The 21,234-nt window shown below is 46.1% G+C and overlaps 1 protein-coding gene across 7 annotated transcripts in view; it reads left to right on the top strand.

The window, feature by feature from the left end:
- The window catches only part of RERE (arginine-glutamic acid dipeptide repeats), a 397,399-nt gene that overhangs the window by 339,692 nt on the left and 36,473 nt on the right, over window positions 1-21,234 (top strand). For 3 of the 7 annotated variants that reach the window (XM_008151740.3, XM_054720836.1, XM_054720840.1), the window contains one exon: window positions 2,650-2,730. In XM_008151740.3, coding sequence (XP_008149962.1) covers window positions 2,650-2,730 — 81 coding nt within the window. Of the gene's footprint in view, window positions 1-1,793; window positions 1,924-2,067; window positions 2,532-2,649; window positions 2,731-21,234 lie in introns of those variants that run through there. The other 4 variants (XM_054720837.1, XM_054720839.1, XM_054720835.1 and 1 more) reach the window with 4 other exon arrangements.

The following is a 21,234-nucleotide window of genomic DNA, read 5'->3' as shown; positions in this document are numbered from 1 at the left end:
CTCGGAGGGCCTTCCGAACCCCTCCACCTCTGCACACACTGTTCTTCGTGGTCTGGGCGAGCCTCACCGTCTTGGGGAAGGCGCTCTGCACCACAGGCTGTGCCTTTGGCTTCTTGCTGCACTGAGGAGCTGCCCTGGAGTACTTTCTGCTTGGCTGAGTTAAAGCTCAGCTGTTTCTGTAGTGACTGCACACACATTTATCTTAGCTGCTACAAATGAATCTGTTTTAATAAAGGCCCATGGCTACTTTCCCATTCCTCCCAGTGCTAGGGGCACAGCAAATACTTAGAGTGGATGAAGAAGCATTGATTCTGATGCCTGAGGTTGAGTTCAGGCCTCCCTCATCTCACTCCTGGGTTACCTCACCAGCCTCTTTAGCTGGTCTCCATTGTAGCCAGTCTGCCCCTAGGCCACAGCCACACCGCCACGGGAGCCATCCTCATCCAGTCTTTTCATGGACCATAAGGCTTCAGCTGGTCTAAAAGGCTCCCTGCAACCCGATCCTCTCCTGCCCCTCCAGTCCTACCTGCTGGCACTCTTTTCTGCACACCCTGTCCTCCTCGCAGTTCCCAGAATGTTCTGTATGCCCTTCCTGGCTGACCCTTTGCTTGAAGCCCTGCTGAGCACACCTGGCAGGCTCATGCTCTTCCCTGCCACTTCCTCTAAGACACCAGCAGTGTGAATTGCTTCCTCCTCCTGGCCCCACCCACAGCCCTTTGTTCCTCTGATGCTTCTCTGAGGGCCCAGAGATGGGTCTGTTTACCTGTTTGCCACGGAGCTCCTTGAGGACAGGGCAGCTCATTCCTCTCCATGTCCCCCACGGAGATGCCTTGCGTGCCGTCCAGGATGCGTGTTGTACTGAGAAGGATACTTTTGTGAAGTGACCGAGGTCCCTCTTTTCCAGACTGGAGGAGGGCTTTTTTTGTGCCTTGACAGACTTTTCCTTTGAACTGTAAGAATTGTATTGAAAATTGACAATGATGAGTCATAGCTTAGAAAGGGATGAGCTCTGAAAATGCAGAGCCTCTAGGAATGGAGTAGAAGGCTGCAGATCTGTCTCGCAGGCCAAGTGTGGCTCCTCACTGAATTTGCCCGGCCAGTCTCAAACCCGGGGGAGTGGGAGGGACTCTCCCCCCGGTGGGCAGGTGATTTATTGGCTGGGAAGCTTCCATGGTGATTTAGTTGTGAAACGGCGCCTGGCGAGGTGCAGGCTAATGCCTGGGCCTCGCGGGAGCAGCCGCCCACAATCCCTGGCCGGAAGGGACCGCGGGGGGTCGAAGGGACCGCGAGGGTCGAGGGTCGTTGGGGCCAGCCCCCCATGTTGGAGCCCAGGGGCGGAGGACGCGCGGCGGGAGCTGCTCCTGTGCCCGCCGGGAGGGAGGCCCGGGAACGGAGTGGCCTGGGAAGGGCCCGAGTGCCAGCGCGGCCCCAGCCGGTGGGCGCTCCGGCTCACTCTCGCTCTCGCTGCGGCGGGAAGTTTCTGGCTGTGCCGCCAGGATTTATTCCCGGGGCCCCGAAGGCAGGAACTAGAGACCAGCGCGGCCCCGGGAGGCTTGGCGCAGAGTCCCCGGGCGGGGGCCGGAGTGCGGGACCAGCGGGCAGCGCGGCAATCCAGGCCGCCTTTTGCAGCCGCCCGCGGCCGCCGGGCTGTGCGCTGCGCGGCGCTCCAGCCTCCTCCCCCGGTGCCAGCGGCGGCCCGCGCTGCGCGGCCGCGGTCACACACCGAGCCGCCCGGCTGCCGCTGCCTGCGCTTTGTGGAGCCGGAGCCCGGTGACAGGCGCGGCCTCTCGCCGCCCCGGCCCCTGAGTGCGCTCGGCGCCCGCCCAGCGGACCTGTGGCTGCCCGCCGCCCGCGCCCCCCGGACCTGGACGTGCCGCGGGGGGTAGGCAGGGCTTCCGCCCCGGCTCCCAGCCCCGCCCCGAGGTGGGGGCCGGGGGAGTCGGGAGCTGCCCCTGCCGGGGCGGGGAGGGGCTGACCGGGAGGAATGGGACAAAGTGAAAGTCTCGGGACTGCTAAGGAAATGGGCGGAGGGGGCGGGGGGGGGGCGTTGAGGGGCTTCGGGAAGAAGGAAGGGGTGCCGGTGGATCTTCATTTGATGCCCTGGAGTGGCTTTTAGTGGCGGAGATGGCGGGCCAGGCCAGCTGATGTTCAGGCCCCCAGTGGCTTCTGACACCGGCCCCTTCCCAGTGAATTCCTCGCAGTGAGGAAAGGGCTGTGAACGCTCCGCTGTCCTAGAGGAAATCCTCCAGGTTGGGTTCCGTTTCCTCCCGCTGCCGGCACTCGGAAGCCTCGTTCCCAGGTGGAGAGCAGTTGTGCCGCTTGACTGAAACCCGGAGCGCATTTGTTGTTTGTATCTTCGTGGGCCGGTGTGCAGACTGCTAGCCCAGGGCACAGATGGCTTCCGAGCCGCAGACACGACGTTCTTTCCCTAAACCTGTGTGGGACGTGGGCTTGGGGTTCTGATGAGGGCTGCGACGGGCCTGTCCTGGTTGGGGGCCCCAGGTCTGCTGCTGAAATACACCCCTGGCCCGGTCAGTGGTCCCTGGCTAAGAGTTTTTGTTATTCTGCTGATTGCAGATGTCTTTGCTTGCTGACATCCTGTTTTGTTTTCGGTTTTTACATCCCATTTGTTGTTTCTTTTCTTCACAGAAACGCTTCGTGAAGGGGCTCAGGCAGTACGGCAAGAACTTCTTCAGAATTAGGAAGGAGCTGCTTCCCAATAAGGAAACGGTGAGTACAATTGGACTTTATGTAACTTGATTTTTTCCTCTTCGCTCCTGCTGCTTCTCCACACTTGATCTGAGGAAATGGTTTCCTTTAACCCTGCGCTGTGCTCAGACTCGGGCTGGCCTCTAGCATCCTATTCTTCCTCCTTCCTTCGTGGTTAGTTTTAGATCATGATTCTAGATAAGTGAAGTGACACTATGCCCAGCTCCCAGAGAAAGTGGACTTCTGCTGCAAGAACAAAAAGGTCCTCGGCAACAGGGTTAAGGGAGGAGGGAAGGGTCAGGGTGTTGGGGAGTTAACGTCTAATTTTAAATACAGGGGCTGAAATAGGAAATATCATTTATCACTAGTTTGGATTTCGTTGATTGGTTTGTAGCTCATATACTTTGAATTCTGTTGGGACTTTTTCTATGTTTAAGGTTGCTATGTTTTGAAGAGTAGTTTTAACTCTAATTTTCTAGCCCTAAAAGTTTGCACTTTCCATTTGAGAGATGCATAAGAATTTTATAAATTGCTAAATGAGGCTTTTAAAAATTCCTGTGATATTTCACAAAGCTGAGAGTCAGATCTGATGAGTACTCTTACTAAACGTGGGGCAGGAGGGTTTGCTGAGAACATTTCAGAGTGAAGTTATACGAAGAAAATATTAGCAAGGGATTCTGTTTCATATATCTGTAATTTCCTACAGGTACTATTGAGGGGGGAATGTCCTCTGGCTAGGTCAAGGAATAGTGGAGGCTGGGGGTGCAATAGGACCAGGGCATGTGCCCTGACGTCCAGTGTCTGGCTGAAGCGCTCTGTAGGAGTGGGGGATGGGGTGAATAGTTAGACATTTAGTGGAAGGGGAGATGGGTGAAGAATATTCATTGTAAAAGTATGTAGGTTGCTATGTTTGGTTTGGTTTTTTGGTTTTCTAATTGGGTTTTGTGTATTGATTTCTTCTTCAATTTTGATTATTTTCTTTTTTGTTTTTATTGAATGTTTCTGGACACTTTCTGGACAGTACCTTAGGAACAGCGATAACATAATAGGGGAAGCGGGTTCTGAGATTTCAAGTATAACCTCCCATAAATCAGTGGTTTGCATCATCAGTCATAACTAGATTAAACTTTTAGTATTTATTATACATGCTGAGAGATGGGTCATGAGAATGGTAAAAAAAAGAGAAAACTGTTCACAGACATAAAAATTAAATATGTAATAACCCTTAAAGCCAACTTATTTTTTTACTTTTCCAGAACAAATTGGAAAGAGCTATTTAATGTACAACAGTGAAAGAAAGTTTTCTGAGGATTTCAGTTATTTGAAGTTTGATACCTGTTTTTAAAAACTAAAATGCCTTTACCTGAGTGTAGGAATTTTGGTTTGGCCAAGTTGGGGTGATATTGAGAAAGATCAGTGAGTAGCTTTGACTGGATGTGATGGGCTAGACCAGTGGTCAGCAAACTCATTAGTCAACAGAGCCAAATATCAACAGTACAACGATTGAAATTTCTTTTGAGAGCCAAATTTTTTAAACTTAAACTTCTTCTAATGCCACTTCTTCAAAATAGACTCGCCCAGGCCGTGGTATTTTGTGGAAGAGCCACACTCAAGGGGCCAAAGAGCCGCATGTGGCTCGCGAGTCACAGTTTGCCGACCACGGGGCTAGATCATAACCTCTCAACTCAAGTTTTATCTATCCCTGTGTGCTGCTAAAACTTGCAAACCATGAAGAATGTGATACAAGATATGGCTGGACAATTACTTTATCCTTCTGTTTTAAAAATAACTTTATAATAGCAAGGCTAAGTACTAAATCTAAAATCTGTCTAGCATTTGGAAATGCTAATTTTTATCTAGTTTTAACTCTCAAGTAGGATGCCTTGGTAACCTAGATCAAAAACCTAAATCTTTGATTCTATGTTTCTTCTTGCTCTTGGTTCCTCCTCCTCCTCCTCCTCCTCCTTTTTAAAATATATTTTTATTGATATCAGAGAGGAAGAAGGGAGAGGGAGAAAGAAATAGAAACATCAATGAGAGAGAATCATTGATCAGCTACCTCCTGTACTCCCCACACTGGAGATCGAGCCTGCAACTTGGGCATGTGCCCTGACTGGTAATCGAATTGTAACCTCCTGGTTTATAGGTCACTGCTCAACCACTGAGCCATGCCAGCCGTCTGTTCCTTACTCTTACTGATGATGTCAAACTCAGTAAGTAGCCTTTTCTCACTACACCAACTCTTCACGCTGGTTGCCTGTGTTCTTCTAGCACCTCTTTCCTGGGACCCTTCCCCATCACTTCTCTGCCATCTCAGTTTCCTGGTCACGTGGCTCCTCTCTTTACTTCTCTGGCACCCAGAAGTCTCTGTTCTGGCCTCTTCAGGGCATGGCATCAGAGCTAATGGGAGAGTTGCTTGCGTCACCGGAAGATTTATTATGGTGACTGGCCGACTGTTCCTGGTGTCCGGTTGTCTTTGCATAGAATTGGAGGAGTTTGTTAGTAGAGTAAAGCTTTAAGGATTCTAATCAGCTGGGAGAGGCACTCCTGTTTTCCTTCGTTATCAGCATAGGCAAGCTAATCATTCACAACTCCTGGGAGGGGAGGGCAAAGGTTCTTTTTCATTTTTGCTGTGGAAGATGAAATATGCAGACACCGGTGTTTTTGGTTGAAAACTTCCTTGGTAGAAACCTTGATATGGTTATGCCTCTTTTATAGCAAATCCTTAGCTGCTTTCCACATTCTGTTCTATTTACCAAAATTATTAACTCATTTCTTTGCTATTCTCAACTGACTTGAAACTTCAGAAGGGTGTCAGCATCCAAAGAACACGCTTGCTTGGGCCTGGACCTGGGTCAGCAGACCTGTGCTCTATTCTTGGTTTCACCAGTAACTGTAGTACGTGATGATCTCTTTGACTGTGCAGTCTGCTCTGAGCTGTTACTGGGAAGTTCAGGGCAAATCCTGACAAGCACTGGGAAGTTATTTTTTCTGAAATGGTGTTTCTCTGCATGAGAATTTTATAGGTGCTCCCTCCAATCTTTATAAATGTCCTCACACTGGGCTATCGCTGTGCCGGAGAGCAAAACGATGGCTCTCGCTCCTTTGCCACTAACCTGCTCTGGGGCCTTGCACAGATTATTCAGTCTCTCTGTCCTTCAGTGTCTGTGTCTGTAAAACGGGCTGATTCTCCTACTCTTAAGAATAGTTTTGAGCCCTAGCCAGTTGGCTCAGTGGATAGAGCGTTGGCCTTCGGACTGAAGGGTCCCGGGTTTGATTCCAGTCAAGGGCACATGCCCAGGTTGTAGGCTTGATCCCCAGAATGGGTGTTGCAGGAGGCAGCCAATCAATGATTCTCTCTCATCATTGATGTTTCTCTCTCTCCCTCTCCCTTCCCCTCTGAAATCAATAAAAAGTATATTTAAAAAATAAAAATAAAAATTTTTTAAAAAGAATAGTTTTGAGAATTTAAATGAGATACTGTCGATAAAGAGTGCCTAAAAACACTTGAAAATGCTTGTTCTTCCCATCTACCCCAAATACTACACAGAGTAGCTAAATGCTATGAAAGTACATAATTATTTTTGGCTTATAAGCAAATTGAATCTGTGTAAAAACAAAGTACCTGTTTTTTATTAGTCTCACTTGCCAAAAATTATTTTAGTTGAAAAACTGAGAAGGGGCGGAGGGCAGTGAAGCTTTGTTGAGGAGACTTCATTCTTACCAGTTCCCTCAGTGAGCTGTGCAGACCAAGGTCCTGGTGGGGACGGACAGAAACGGCTTTCCTCGCCCTTTCGGTCTGGTGCTCATTCCACAGGCGCTGCATCTGGCTGCCTCTGGACACTGCTGCCCATGGAAGTGGGCCTAGTGGGTGTGACTGTGGGAAACCAGCTGTGTATAGAGGGTTAGTTGAGGGGGTATGACATGTTAACCTCATGATACCCAGGAGAGTGACCGCAAGTCAGATACTGCAGTGTCATGGTTGTACAGATATCCTGAAGTTTATTATCCTTCTCTGTACCCTTCCATTGGTCTCCCTCAATAATTAGGAGTAAATAAAGAGTCTTTGCCGAGTGTATCAGATTCTGCTTGGCTGTGCACTTCTCTCTCAAGACACTGTTGGGCCTAACCCACATGAAGTCTCGGGTGTGAGTACATTTGTGTAAATCCCGTACGTGTCCCCTAGCTGAGGTTCTGAGAGGATGATCGGAACCAGGCCCCTTGGGCTCTGCTTGAGGACTTCAGGTGCTCTTTGGATTGATGAGTTACGCTGAGGTAATGCCTGAAAAATGGGAGACCAGATAGAGTGGAATCTTAATTACCAGGAGGGGAAACCATGTTATGAATAATACAAAATCATGGGTGTTCCAAAATAGTCTTTTGTTTGATTTTTATACAGACCTTGCCGTTTTCTTCAAAATTATGAGATGATTACTCAGGTGACAGTGACATTTATCTTTTGTGCTGAAAACATGTTTGTGTTGTTTGAACCAAAGACTTCCTGTATCTGACACCTGAATGGCTGTCCCTGGAACCCTGGCTGCACTTGGTGTGTGGCTCTCTGTCTGCTGTTGCTCAGACAAACTCAGCGGCATTGGATCATGGACCGGGAGCACTCACTCAGCGGCCTGTCTCAGAGGCAGCTGGTATTAGTGAGGAGACGATTGGATCTGCTCCGAGTCGGTAGAGAGAAGAAAGGCCCCCGAAGTTGTAATTAGCCGGTGGCGGAAGGAGGTGAAAGGCGCCCATCCTTAACTGCCTTTCTCATCTCTAGTTTTATTTTTGAGAACCTAATCCAATAGAAATTGAGCTCATGTTACTTGTAAACCCAGTTGCTGGTACATTAATATTTACTGTACTAGAAATTCATTTGCCCCATTTCCCATTTTTAGAGCTAAGCATTCCGTATAGTTGAGTTTTTAGAAATGTTGTATACTTACCGAGCGCGGTAATGGGTAGAGTGTCCAAAGAGAAGCAAGGTGCCACCGTGTCCTGCAGGGAAGAGGAACCCTTTGCATGTGCTCAGGGTCCTCCTGGGCGGAGGTGGAGGTTCAGGCCCTTCGGTGTGCACAGAGGCTGAGGGCTTCTGGAAGGCTCTTTGGAGAGTGTAGTGTTTGACCTGATCTTTGAAGGAAGGATACATTTTTTGACAGGCCGAGGTTGGGAGGGAGGGCGGAGGAAAAGTGACTTTCCAGCTGTAGGAAATAGCACGAGCAAAGGCATGGAGACAGGAAATTGCAACACATGCCCAGCGAGTGCACTGGCGTGGCTGGAGGGGAGGCTGCATCAAGCGATGCAGTAGGAGAGGACTTGGGCCAGAATTATGGCTTGCAGGTGACTTTGGGGGACCTTAGAGTGCGTTTGGAGATCCCCTTTCCCGCCCCCCGCCTTGAAGGCTTTTAAAGAGAAAAAAAAGTGAGAGCATCCAGGCTGAGGTCTGAAACCTTGTTCTTGTAATGATTCAGTCTTGTAGTAAGACCGAAAGCGGGGAGCTGACAGTGACTTAGGAGGGTGGAAGTCTGTCTTTTATCGTGCTTTTCTCTGTTGAAAACGTGTCACTGCTTTTAATGGGACCAAGAGCCCAATGAGCGGGTAAGTGGTTTTGATGTTTAGTTGTTGTTGTTTTTTAACTTTGGGTGATAGGATGAAAAGTATTAGAGATTTAAAATTTTAATTTGAGAAATATCATGAAAATCAACCACCTTTCTCAGCCACATTTCTGGGAATGAGTTCTGTTAAATATGTACATAACTATTGAATATTAATTGTTCATTTCTTTGGACAAGATATCTTTTGCATAGAGCCTATTCTCCTAGCAAAGAATGACTAGTATTTGGACAGGGCTTTAGGACTGAGTAATCAAGATTCTGTTAATATTAAGAGGTTAAAAATTACTCTAGCATTCAATTTGAACATTCAGCATGAAGTTTTGTCTAACTTCAGATTATAACCTTAGATAAACAATTTTCTAGCCTCATTAATGCTTAATCTAATGTTACATAACGGAGTATGGACTTACTGAATAGGTTGATATTAAGGAGGAGAAATGTGTTATAACCACGTAGCGATACTTCAGGAAAATCTCCAGTTTAAAATCCGAGACCTCTACTGCAAATGCTGTGTGTCCCCCGCTCGCAGGGTGGCCCTAGACCAGGGTCATCACATCACCTGCTTCTCGTGCCAATCAGACTGCCAGGCCCAGCCGCGCCCGTGGAACAGAGCCCTTGGGAAGCGCGTTTACATTAAAGAAGCCGCGCAGAACCCGAAGCCTGCCTGCCACACTCACTCTTGGAGTGATCGTTTTTATTCCGTGAGATTGTACATTGTTTCACTATGAGGGCTTAATTTTGTTTTTCATAGTATTACAAAATTCTTCATACATACAGAGAAGTATCTGGGCTTATTTTCATTATCAGTGATAGCATTTCTTAATATTGCTTCCCTCTTCCCACTTCCCAGTCTCCCCTAGAAACTCAGTTGTAACTCCTGTCATATTTCATGTAAAACTGCTGTCCTCCTGTTTAAGTTGTGACATAGTCTTTGTGAGTCAGGCTGGGCTACACCCCTTTTGTTTCTAATAGAAACCTTTTTATTGGAAAGGATGACTTCTTATTAATCTGAAGTTTACATACTTAATACTACAGATGTTTCTTTGGCTGGCACACCTGAAGTATGAATAAGAAATATAAGTGCTTTGAGGTTGGCAAGATTGGGTAAAAGGGTAGACATTTAAGTGCCATGCCTTTTCTCTTAATTACTTGTCCTCGGGTAAATACAGACAGAGCTGGAATTTTCCATGCGAGGCGGAAGTGACCCATAGAAACAGGCACTGCATTGGCGGGGCAAGTACTGTGTGTGATCCTATCGTTACTCCCATGTAGGGGGTTGTTCCCATTAACATGGAGCAGAGGTTTGAATCCCTTCATTCTGATAGTCTAGCCTGTATGGGTGTTTGGGCAGTGGTCCAGTTTTGACTGGGGTCATCTGAGAGAGATTGGCTGATTCCTTGTGCAAGTGAAGCAGTTAAGAATTTGCATGTAAGAAACTTTTGGTGTTGATACTGGGGGGGAAAGGAGGTCTTAAAAATTAAGCGACTTTATAAACCAGGGACCTTGTATATTTGCTGCTCTCGGTGTTAACGTCTTAGGCCTGTCTGGCCTGACCTGTATCAGAACTAGTGGGGGGACGTGAGAGTGCTTCAGGGTACACTGTGGAGTGCTTGTAGGATCTGCACTTGGTAACGGCCTTGGACTCTTCCACTGTTCCTGAGGAAGTGCTGCTTACAGGGTCAGTTTTACTTATTGGCTGTTGGTATTTGCTAACCCAGGTTTCTTATGATCCAGCTGGATCTTGGTTACCTGGGGACTTTTAGATGGAGCCATTTGTGACTTTCAAGCCGAAATAGACTCACCCATTTTATTAGCTAGTAAAACAAATGAATGGTTTGAACTGGTCTTTAAAAAGACTTAAACGTTGTGGTTACTCTGGTTATAGTCAATGAGTTTATTCAGAGCTCATATTTTATATCGCTAATAGATTTTTTTACCCTTACTAGATCTGTGAACCCACCCTAACTTTGAAAATTCAGTTTGCTGAAGTTTTAAAAAATACATCTAGTCTGTTAAAAGCTGACATTAAATTAAGTTTCAAAATGTATCTGAAATCATAACCCTTGTATAATTGGTTCATTTTAATTTTAAGTTATGCCCTTGAGTAACACTTAGAAAGTAGAGTAGAAATTAATTGCTTTGTTTTAAGAAAACATTCACCTCAGTCTTAGTCACAGCTTACCAGGGGCAGAAAAATCATGCCCCCCTCCACCCACCCATGAAATTTTTTTTCTTGTATGTAATTTGAAAACCATTACTTGTATTATAAAAATAGGAAATGCAAGCAGGAGAAACCTTGCTTGAGACACAGACTCCCATTAAGCTAAGTTTTTTTTCTGAGATGTTGAATTTTGAAATTGTTTCCATGTTAATGGTCTTTGTTCTTTTTTTTTTTTTTTTTTTTTTTTACTATAGAAATCTGGTTCTTTCTTCTGTTCAGGTGTCTTAAATCCTCTGAATTGTGGCTTCAGTAATCCCAGAATTTGGCCTTTGAGGCATCTAAACCGCCATCACAGTTGGCATAGTTGGGAGTGTTTTGAGGACGGTTTGGGGGAGCCTTTGGTACCGAAGGCTCTCTCTGTGGGGTGTCTGAGTGCCTGAGAGCACGCTTACCCTCCCGGAGCTCACAGCCTAGTGGAGAGGCCGCCGGGGCTGGAGTTCTTCCCTGGAAGGCGCCCGAGTCTCCGTCACTGAGGCTGCAGAGCCGGGACACAGGCCCTGCCTGGGCTGCCCTCTGAGAGCCCCTGAGTCCGGCCCGGCATGGACCGGGCCACTGCACAGAGCCCAGCTCCTCTCCGCAGAGCTGCATTTTGTTCTGCCCATTAAAAATTAATATTGATTTCATGTTAGTCTTGAATTTGAGACTCCGCTCCTCCTCCCTCCCCCCATGCATTTTCTTTCTTTCACATACATGCATGTATGTTTTTATATAGATGTAAGGCTTTCTGGGAAGGAACCACGATTTAATATTTCTTTATGTCACCTTTAGTGCCCTCCAGCGGGCCCTTAATATCTGTTAAAAATGAAATTGTGTGTATGTATTCACACGTGTAAATGAGGGATAAAAATACGTGGTAACCATAGATATATATGATCCTAAGAGATTAACACTTCCCTGTGTTTTCAAGGAAACGTTTTCCTCCTTTTGCTCTTTGTGTTGGTTTTCAAGACCTTTGGTGCTGCTGTAAAGACCAGTTGGAACCTGGCCGCCAGGCTTCAGACTGTTCAGGGGCAGAAATCCTAGTTAACTCTTGTCCCAGGATAGTGAGACCCGGGCTTGGGGTTCACTGTGCCACATCGGACTTGCCTTTCTGTTGACCATGGGAGTAAGTCACCTCTACTGTTTGCACAGTAATTCTGTTTTCTAGATTATTTATAAGATTGAAGCCCAGTGTTTATTTTTCTCAGCAGGTTTATTGAGCAAGTCAAGAATAAAATATTGTTTTAAGCAATAGAGTAAGCCATTAGCCAATTGCAGCTTGGCTTCAAACTGGTCACGTGTGTGTGTGTGTGTGTGTGTGTGTGTGTGTGTGTGTGTGTGAGTGTGAGAGAGAGAGAGAGAGAGAGAGCGCGAGAGAGAGAGAGCGAGCGCGCTGGAGGTGAGAGCCAAGCGAGGTGAAGGAGGTTCGCTGTTGCCAGATTCTGCAGCTTTTCAAGGTTCCTGTGACTGTTTATGGATTTTTTTCCCTTTTAGTCAGTTAGTGAGTCACCATCATATGCCATTTTATTATCTTGAAAACAGTCTGGAATTTTTATCCTGTGTCTTTTGCTTATGAGTGAAACACCACTGAGGATGTTCTGAACAATATTAAGTTGAAGTTTTTTCTACGATGCTTTGGTTGTGTGTTTTCAGCTGCAGCCATTATATCTTTGTTCCCATGTACGAGGGTTGGATTTTCCTTGAGTTTGGCAAGAAGTGGTGACTTTCGTGTGTCTTATTATTGTAGAGGCTGCAGCAGCAAAGGTCCAACACCTTTGGGTTTGGAGATTCTTGATTCGAACACACACCTCCTCAGGCCAGAACTTGGTTCGCCTTCCCACAGATGCTCTGTTTTGGAATCAGGCTAGAGGTCTGTGGCCTTGAGTTGTCAAGGCAGGTGTTTAAGTTTTGGAGGAAGAATTTGGAATTTGTGGAACAATTAAATTCTAAAGGAAATAGGCCTAGTGAATCTGTATACCTGGCCAACCTCAGCGGAGCAAGTGAATTGGGCAAACTAGACGTTCTGGAAAATGTGGGATTTAAAAACAAAACAAAACAAAAAAACTTTCGTTAATCCTCATTGGAGGACATTTTTCCCATTGACTTTGAGAGAGAGAAGAGAGAGCTACACATCGATTGGTTGCCTCCCTCACTTCCCCAGACCGGGGCCTGGGATCGAACCTGAGACCCTTCAGTGCTCAGGCTAACAATAACACTCTAACCATTAAGCCACACAAGTCAGGGCAAAACTTTTTTTTTTTAATCCTCACCCAAGGATATGTTTTCAGAGAAAGGAAGGGCGGGGGAGAAACATCAGTCGATTGCCTCTTGCACGCACCCTGACCAGGGATTGAACCTGCAATCTGGGTATGTGCCCTGACCCGAATCAAACCCACAACCTTTTGGTGGACAATGCTCCATCCTGCTGTGCATAAAACAAAACTTTTAAAACAAATTTCAAAATTTGCTCTGTCCTGTGGACTGAATTTATTTATCAAAACTTGAAGCCCTGGTTGGAGTGTACACCAGAAGGTTGTGGGTTCAATTCCCGGTCAAGGCACATACCCAAGTTGTGGGTTCATTCCCCAGGCAGGGTAGGTATGGGAGGCAACCAATCAATGTTTCTCACATCAGTGTCTCTCTCTCCCCCTTCCTCTCTCTTTAAAATCAATAAAAACATATACTTGGGTGAAGATTTTAAAAAGAAACTTGAAGTCTTTATTTCCTTTTTAAATTTTTTTTATTGATTTTGAGAGAGAGAGAGAGAGAGAGAGAGAGAGAGGAGAGAGAAACATCGATGTGAAAGCAGAACATCTTGGAACATTGATCGGCCCTCCTGCATGCCCCCTACCAGGGATCGAGCCAGAAACCCAGGCATGTGTCCTGACCTGGAACCAAACCAGCAACCTTTCAGAGCACGGGATGATGCCCAACCAGCTCAGCTACACCAGCCAGGGCGGAAGCCCTTATTTCTTCTGACCACGTAAGCCTATTAGGTGACTCAGGAGAAGAGTCCATGTGCTTCTCTGTACCATGTTGTGTCTACAGATGATCAGGCAGAATAATGGAGTTGAAGGATAGGGTGTTTCTTACATAGTCATTTGTATGTAAACTAAAATGTGCAAATTTACCAAGTAAGTGGGTACCCATTTGTCCAGTATATTTGTCTTAGACTCATACTCATGCATAGTCTTTTCTTTTGCACCATTTTCTATTCTAATTACAAATTTCCCAAATGCTAAGTGCCTTACTAGGTATATCTTATATGTGTTATAACTTTTTTCTAGAAATCAGTGACTTAGAGGGTTTAGTCAGTGTAAATGTAAGATCTTAACACGTTAATAGTCAGCAAACACTTACCGAGTTCATTGAGTCTGATGGGAAGATTAGAGTTGTGGTCCTGCTCCCTGGGGACCTCCGACTGGTTATCACATGTGAGTTGGCATGAACCCAAGAGCTAAACTATGTGGTGTGGACATTAAGTGGTAATGGGAGTTGAAGTTGCTGGAGATGAGCTCAGGCTGAGGGAATGGTGTGCATCCTGGAAGTGGTGCGGTTAGCGCTGGAAGCTATCTGAAGGATAGGTGTTTGAAAATGGAAAAACTTGCTTGAAATACCTTGCCCAAAAGAGTCCCTGAAGTATCCTTGTTGCCTATTAAGGAAAATCACAGTCCCTGAATCCCTCTTGTCAGTTGGCTGCCCTACTGTCCTGAGAACCTGGTGACATTGAACTCGTTAAATATGACTATGCTGGCTTTGGACAGTTCCCTTGTATGAAATGTTCTCTCTTTTTTTTTTTTTTTTTTTAATATATTTTATTGATTTTTTTACAGAGAGGAAGAGAGAGGGATAGAGAGTTAGAAACATTGATGAGAGAGAAACATCAATCAGCTGCCTCCTGCACACCCCCTACTGGGGATGTGCCCACAACCAAGGTACATGCCCTTGACTGGAATCGAACCTGGGACCTTTCAGTCCGCAGGCCGACGCTCTATCCACTGAGCCAAACCGGCTTCGGCGAAATGTTCTCTTTTTATTAAGCTGTAATCAGTCACTTCACGTCCCATACGTTGTCCTGGTCATGTCCCTTGATGATGTAGAAAAGTATTGCCAGGACCCTCCTGGAGGCTCTTAAGATGGGGCAGAGTAGTTGGCACATCCCTTCCTGGGCTCCTGGTTCCAGATTGTCTAAGCATGTGTCCGCACCCACACCACATTCTAGGGAGCTCCCTGAGCCCTTGTCTCTCAGCAGTGCCAGGCAGCCAGGGTAGCTCTGTCCCTTGCCCTCTCCTTCACCCAGCAGGCAGGCACACTTCCTTGAGTAACAGAAAGTTGTGTTATAGGTTTTGTTTATTCTATTGAGTTTAACGTATTAAAGTTAGCATTTTTAACCTACCTCTCATTTCCTACAATGAGAAAGTATTAATATTAGGATCTAGTAATAGAAGGTACCTGATAGAGCAGTGCATACTTAGACTAATCATCAGTTAGGCCATTTTAACAACTGAGCAAAGATGGTTTCCAGTGACAAACCACAGCACAGTCATGCCTGAAACAGCAGGTTCTTTCCTGTAGGCTAGACCCTCCGCCATGGTCACTATCCCAAAGCCCAGAGCCTGGTAACCTTGGCACTGTGTCAACCCCTCAGCCCATTCCCCTGTTTGGCAAACTGGCTGAAGATTAAGATGGCAGTCATGTAGCAGGCTTATGCCTTCATCTGTTTTGCTGCTTTTGTTTCAACCCCTTCTCCCCCCAAACAAAAAGTCTAGAAATGGGCTGTTCACGGACTGAACTGGGAGCCCTGGGTCTTAAGGTGAAATCATTGCTCTGGTGCTTGCTGTCAGTTTTCCAAATGGATTTTTTTGCCTTCCACATAGCCTTTTCCCTCCTGAGATCCCTCCCACTTCTTCCCAAGTGTGTGTCTTCCCCCCCCCCCCCCCCCCCCCCCCCCCATGCTTCAGAGTAATTGTGTCCAGACCCAAGTGTGGGTAGTTCTGCTTTCCTCCCTGCTGCCTCACCTGGTTGTTGTAACAAACAAATCTTCACGGAGTGGGTAGGCTGGCATTTCATTCTGGATTTCACCACTCACATAGGATGTTTACTGTTGCTGGATGACATACAGGCAGGTCAGAAGGTCTGTGACCGCTTCTGGGCCATTGCCTTGGAAGAACACAAATCCCCAGCTGTGGGGTTAACCACTTCCTGTTCTCGGAGGCTGTGCTCCCTCTGCTGGTTTTGAGAGAGCTGATGCTTCCTAGCGTTGACGGTGACGCAGCCCTTTCCCCAGGTCTTCAGCTGGGGATGTTCCACCGGCAAATGAGAACTCTTTCTGGCTCCGGGAAAATTATTTCAGTTCTTAGACAAGGATGGCAAGGAGTAAATGTGATAGAAATTTCTTTCTAGTAACACCATTCCCCTTCCTAACATCCTATTCCTAACACATGACAAGTCCTTTCCCTTGTTTGGGGTGCCCAGACTGAGCCATTCTGTTGGGCGTTTTGTTCACGTCCACTGTTTTCTTTCACCATCACCCCCGCCCCAGCCCAGCCTCCGTGTCCCCCAGCGCTCACCGCAGGAGTCACTTTTTATGGCACACATCACCTTCCAACCAGAAAGGAAGCATTGCTTGTAACCAAGTGAATCTCTTTTCTGCTTTTATTTTGAAAAATCCTCCCTGTTGTTTAATGTGGAGGATATTCGGCTGAAAGCCTGTTCCAAGTAGGCGTTTGTGCATCCCAGAGGAACTTTTGATTTATTTCCTTAACTCTGCCCTCCTTTCTCTGTGGTTCCGAACCCTTTAATGATCTGTGAAGCGCTGAGACTTCAGTGCAGAACAGTAGTCGTTTTATGAACCCTCCTCCTACATGAAGGCCTGCCCGTGTCCACACGCTGGGTGTTTGACTCCCTGAAAGGCTGACCGCGCACAGATCCTGGTTGTGCAGCAGGGCACCCCAGGTTGGGCCTAGATCATGCTTTTGTGAGATATTTTTGCTCCGCTCTCCCGCTCTTTGAAAAGTTGCAATGAAAATTCCGGGCTCTTGGCCAGCTGGGGGATGTGATACAGTAGAAATGTTTTTGGTGCCCTTTGTTACTGTTCGGCTTTGATTAGCCTTATTTCCCGTAAGCTTAATTTTGCGCTCACCCTCCCTCCCCCCCCACACACTTTTATGGCAAAGGAGATTAATTTAGCCAAGTTTAAGCATTTTGTTATGCAAGCTGCTGTAGCCTTATACAGCCACTATGCCAGAAAGAGACAAGGCAAAACAACTTTTCCCCTACATATTTGCATTTCTCCCTCCCAAGGCTGCCTTTTACTTTTAATGTCTACGTTCCTGGAAGAATGTAACACGCTGTGCGAGCTGTGTTGGTTTCCGCCGTCTCTTCTGCTCAAGGTGTTCCAGGAAAGCCTTGTACAGCGTGTCTTGCGATCTGGCTAAGTTAACAATCACGGGAGACCTCACGCTGGGGTTTCTGCCAGGTGTAGGGAGGAGGCCTCCAGAGCAGCAGTCAACAAACAGTGACACTCCTTTGATCCTCCTTGTGGTTCTCCAGTTCAAAAGACAGAAGTGGTTGCAGCTTAAAAATGTTCTTTAATACCGCTTTGACTTTGTAGTTACAGCCCTTTTCATCCTTGCAAATTAGAACACTTTACAGACATTATTTCATCGGTTCTCCCGATAAACCTGTGGAGGTACCGGTATTACGACACAAGGATGGGGAGGGAAACTGAGGCACAGTGACACTAAAGGGGCCTTCAGAGGCACTGTCCACGTTAGGGATGGGGGTGAGCCAAGAACAGAGGAGGAAAGTGAGGTTTTATTATCATAGAAATTCTTTGGCCCTAACTGGTTTGGCTCAGTGGATAGAGCATCGGCCTTCGGACTCAAGGGTCCCAGGTTCGATTCCGGTCAAGGGCATGTACCTTGGTTGCGGGCACATCCCCAGGAGGGGGTGTGCAGGAGGCAGCTGATCGATGTTTCTCTCTCATCGATGTTTCTAACTCTCTCCCTCTCCCTTCCTCTCTGTAATAAATCAATAAAATATATTTTTTTAAAAAAAGAAATTCTTTGTTCACAGCAGGATTCCTTGGCCAACTTATTAGTGGTGAAGTATGAGTACAGGTAGTCGCTTGGTGTCCTCGAGTGGACTCTGGTGAGCTAGCAAAGGGCCCTGTGACCGAAGCTTTCATCAGTGCCCCAGAGTCTGCCCAGTCTCTTAAAAACACGAGGGCCTGCTTCCTTCTGGGCTAGATGCTAGGAGCCTGTCACAGTTCTGTCACCCAAGAAGATAGCCTTCTGTGGTGGCCAGGAAGCTTCCTCTTTTCTAGGTTCTGTGCTGAAAATGCAGTTTACCAGCCAGAACGTGGTTTGAAAGAGCCTGTGCTGAGGGGGGCTTCCTCGTGCTAACTCTGCTCCACCTTGAAACTCTGCAGACAGCACTTTCTGGACTTGCCCTCGGTGTTCATGAACTTCCCTGGATTTAACAGTTCTTACCGGTGTTGTTCTTGCCCTGTTTTAATGAAGTTGATTTTTTAAAAAAATATTTTTATGGATTTTAAAAAGGAAGGGAGAGAGGGGGAGAGAGAGAGAGAAACATCAGTGATGAGAGAGAATCATTGATCAGCTGCCTCCTGCACAACCCACACTAGGGATTGAGCCCACAACCTAGGCATGTGCCCTGACCGGAATCGAACCATGACCTCCAGGTTCATAGGTCAACGCTCAACCACTGAGCTGCACCAACCGGGCAATGAAGTTGATTTTTGAGGCTTAGGTTTTTGTTTTTGCTTTAATGTGGGATAATGGAGAGCTCTCTGGAACAGCGGTTGCCAACCTTTCGGACCTCACTGACCACTGGTGGCGACCGCTGGTCTGAAGAATAGAGGCCAAATGTTAAACAGGGCTCATCTCTGGGTGATGAAATTAATTACCTGGTGATTTAAATTTTCTCCTGTATGTTTTCCACGGAAAAACTACTAAAAACACACCTACAAAGCCTAAAGTTAGGTGCACTAAGATTTTAACTAAAGTAGTAGGGTTCGGGGTGAGCCATCCAGGTATGTTTTTAAGCAGAAGGTGGCAATAATACAGCTTTTATTAAAAAACAAAACAAAATTGTGCATGCTAAAGTATATTCAGAAATAACAGGTCTGTAACCTACCCTCAGAGGAAAAACACCACACATAGGGCTATTACAGGAGAATTAAAAGTAACGTGATAAAATGTTAATATTTAGGGAATTGGGTAAAGGCTATATGGGAATTCTTTTTCTCATTCTTGCAGCTTTTCTTTAAAGTATTTAAAACAGTAATTGTGCACAAGAATAATCCAAACTTTAAAAGCTTACAGTATTACACATGCAAATGTTTGTGTATGCCTCCATGTCTGTATGATAGAGAAGAGATGGGAATAAGTAGAAGCTTGAGATTCCTCTTCCATTTAGTCCAAGTAGATTCCTTAAAATTCTAAGACAGCAGTCGCCAACTGGTGGTCCGTGAGGTTCGAAATGTTGACAACAGCTGCTTCAGACTGTTTTTAGGCATTTATCAGTAAATATTTTCAACAGAAGTGGCCTCATTTGGTTCTGTTACCTACCATTTTTAAACTGTGACTTTAACATTAAACACGTATCTATGTCATCATTTTTGATGGCTGTACTTTAAAAAGATAACAACTTCCAATTTTGAGAATTTAAGTTACTTCTAGTTTCCAGGTTTCGGACTTTTTTTCACTGTTAACATTTTTTCCCTTGATGAACAGATTTGTCTTATTTTGAGGTCTTATCCATTTATTTCAAACTAGAGGCCCGGTGCACGAAATTCATGCATGGGGGGGCGGGGGCGGGGGCGGGGTCCCCTCAGCCCAGCCTGCATCCTCTCCAATCCGGAACCCCTTGGGGGATGTCCGACTGCCGGTTTAGGCCCGGGCCTAAACCGGCAGTTGGACATCTCTTTCACAATCCTGGACCGCTGGCTCCTAATCGCTCACCTGCCTGGTCACCCCTAACTGCCCCCTGCTGCCGGCCAGGTTGCCCCCAACTGCCCCTCCCTGCTGGCCTGGTTGCTCCTAACTGCCCCCTCCCCTTGCCGGCCTGGTCGCCCCGGTCGCCCCATGCAGCCTGCTGTTCAGACATTTGGTCGTCTCTCACTAACCCCCCTGCTGGCCTGGTTGTAGGCAGCCATCTTGTGAGGGTGTGAGGGTCAATTTGCATATTACATCTTTATTATATAGGATACGTTGACTTTTTTACATTTTTTAAAATAAATCTTTATTGTTCAGATTATTACAGATGTTCCTCTTTTCCCCCCCATAGCTCCCCTCCACCTGATTTCCCACCCCACCCAATGCCCTTACCCCTCGCCACTGTCTTCATCCATAGGTGTAAGATTTTTGTCCAATCTCTTCCCGCACCCCTTACACCCCCTTACCTCCGAGAATTGTCAGTCCACTCCCTTTCTATGCCCCTGATTCTATTATATTCACCATTTTATTCTGTTCATCAGATTTTTTTATTCACTTGATTTTTAGATTCACTTGTTGATAGGTATGTATTTGTTGTCACTTTGTTGTTCATAATTTTTATCTTTACCTTTTTCTTCTTCCTCTTCTTAAAGAATACCCTTCAGCATTTCATATAATCCTGGTTTGGTGGTGATGAACTCCTTTAGCTTTTTCTTGTCTGTGAAGCTCTTTATCTGACCTTCAATTCTAAATGATAGCTTTGCTGGGTAGAGTAATCTTGGTTGTAGGTTCTTGCTGTTCATCACTTTGAATATTTCTTGCCACTCCCTTCTGGCCTGCATAGTTTCTGTTGAGAAATCAGCTGACAGTCGTATGGGTACTCCCTTGTAGGTAACTAACTGTTTTTCTCTTGCTGCTTTCAAGATTCTTTGTCTTTTGCCCTTGGCATTTTAATTATGATGTGTCTTGGTGTGGTCCTCTTTGGACTCCTCTTGTTTGGGGTTCTCTGCGCTTCCTGGACTTGTAAGTCTATTTCTTTCACCCGGTAGGGAAAGTTTTTTGTCATTTCGTCTAATAGGTTTTCAATATTTTGCTCTCTCTCTTCTTCTGGCACCCCCATAATTCGGATGTTGGTACACTTGAAGTTGTCCCAGAGGCTCCTTACACTATCTTCTTGGATTTTTGGATTCTTTTTTCTTTTTGTTTTTGGATTCTTTTTTCTTTTTGTTTTTCTGGTTGGGTGTTTTTTGTTTCCTCATATTTCAAATCTTTGGTTTGATTTTTGGGGTTCTTTGGACTGTTGAATTTCTGTATATTCTTTATTTCAGACAGTGTATGCTTAATTTCTGACTGGTCCTTTTCCATTTTTTTGGCATTCTCATTAAGATCCTTAAAGGTCTCACTAAGTTCCTCAGAGGTTTCTAGAAGATTCTTGAGTAACCTTATAACTGTGGTTTTGAACTCTATGTCCAGTAGTTTGCTTTCCTCCATTTCTTTCATTCGTGACATGTTTCTTTGTCTCCGCATTTTGGCTGCTTCCCTGAGTTGATGGAGTGGTTTTCTGTGTTAGGTGACCTATAGGGCCCAGTGGTTCAGCCTCCCCAATCACCTGAGGTGGACCCTCTTGGTGCACCCCTTGTGGGCTGTGTGCACAGTCTTGTTGTAGTTAAGCCTTGATTGCTGTTGGTACACTGGGAGGAATTGACCCCCAGGCCAATTGGCTATGAGGACCCGCTGTGTCTATAATGAAAGAACT

The sequence above is a fragment of the Eptesicus fuscus genome, chromosome 9, assembly GCF_027574615.1.
Source record: "Eptesicus fuscus isolate TK198812 chromosome 9, DD_ASM_mEF_20220401, whole genome shotgun sequence".
In the NCBI taxonomy this organism is placed as follows: domain Eukaryota; kingdom Metazoa; phylum Chordata; class Mammalia; order Chiroptera; family Vespertilionidae; genus Eptesicus; species Eptesicus fuscus.
The sequence above is the reverse complement of the archived record's forward strand: the minus strand, read 5'-3'. Positions and strand labels throughout refer to the sequence as shown.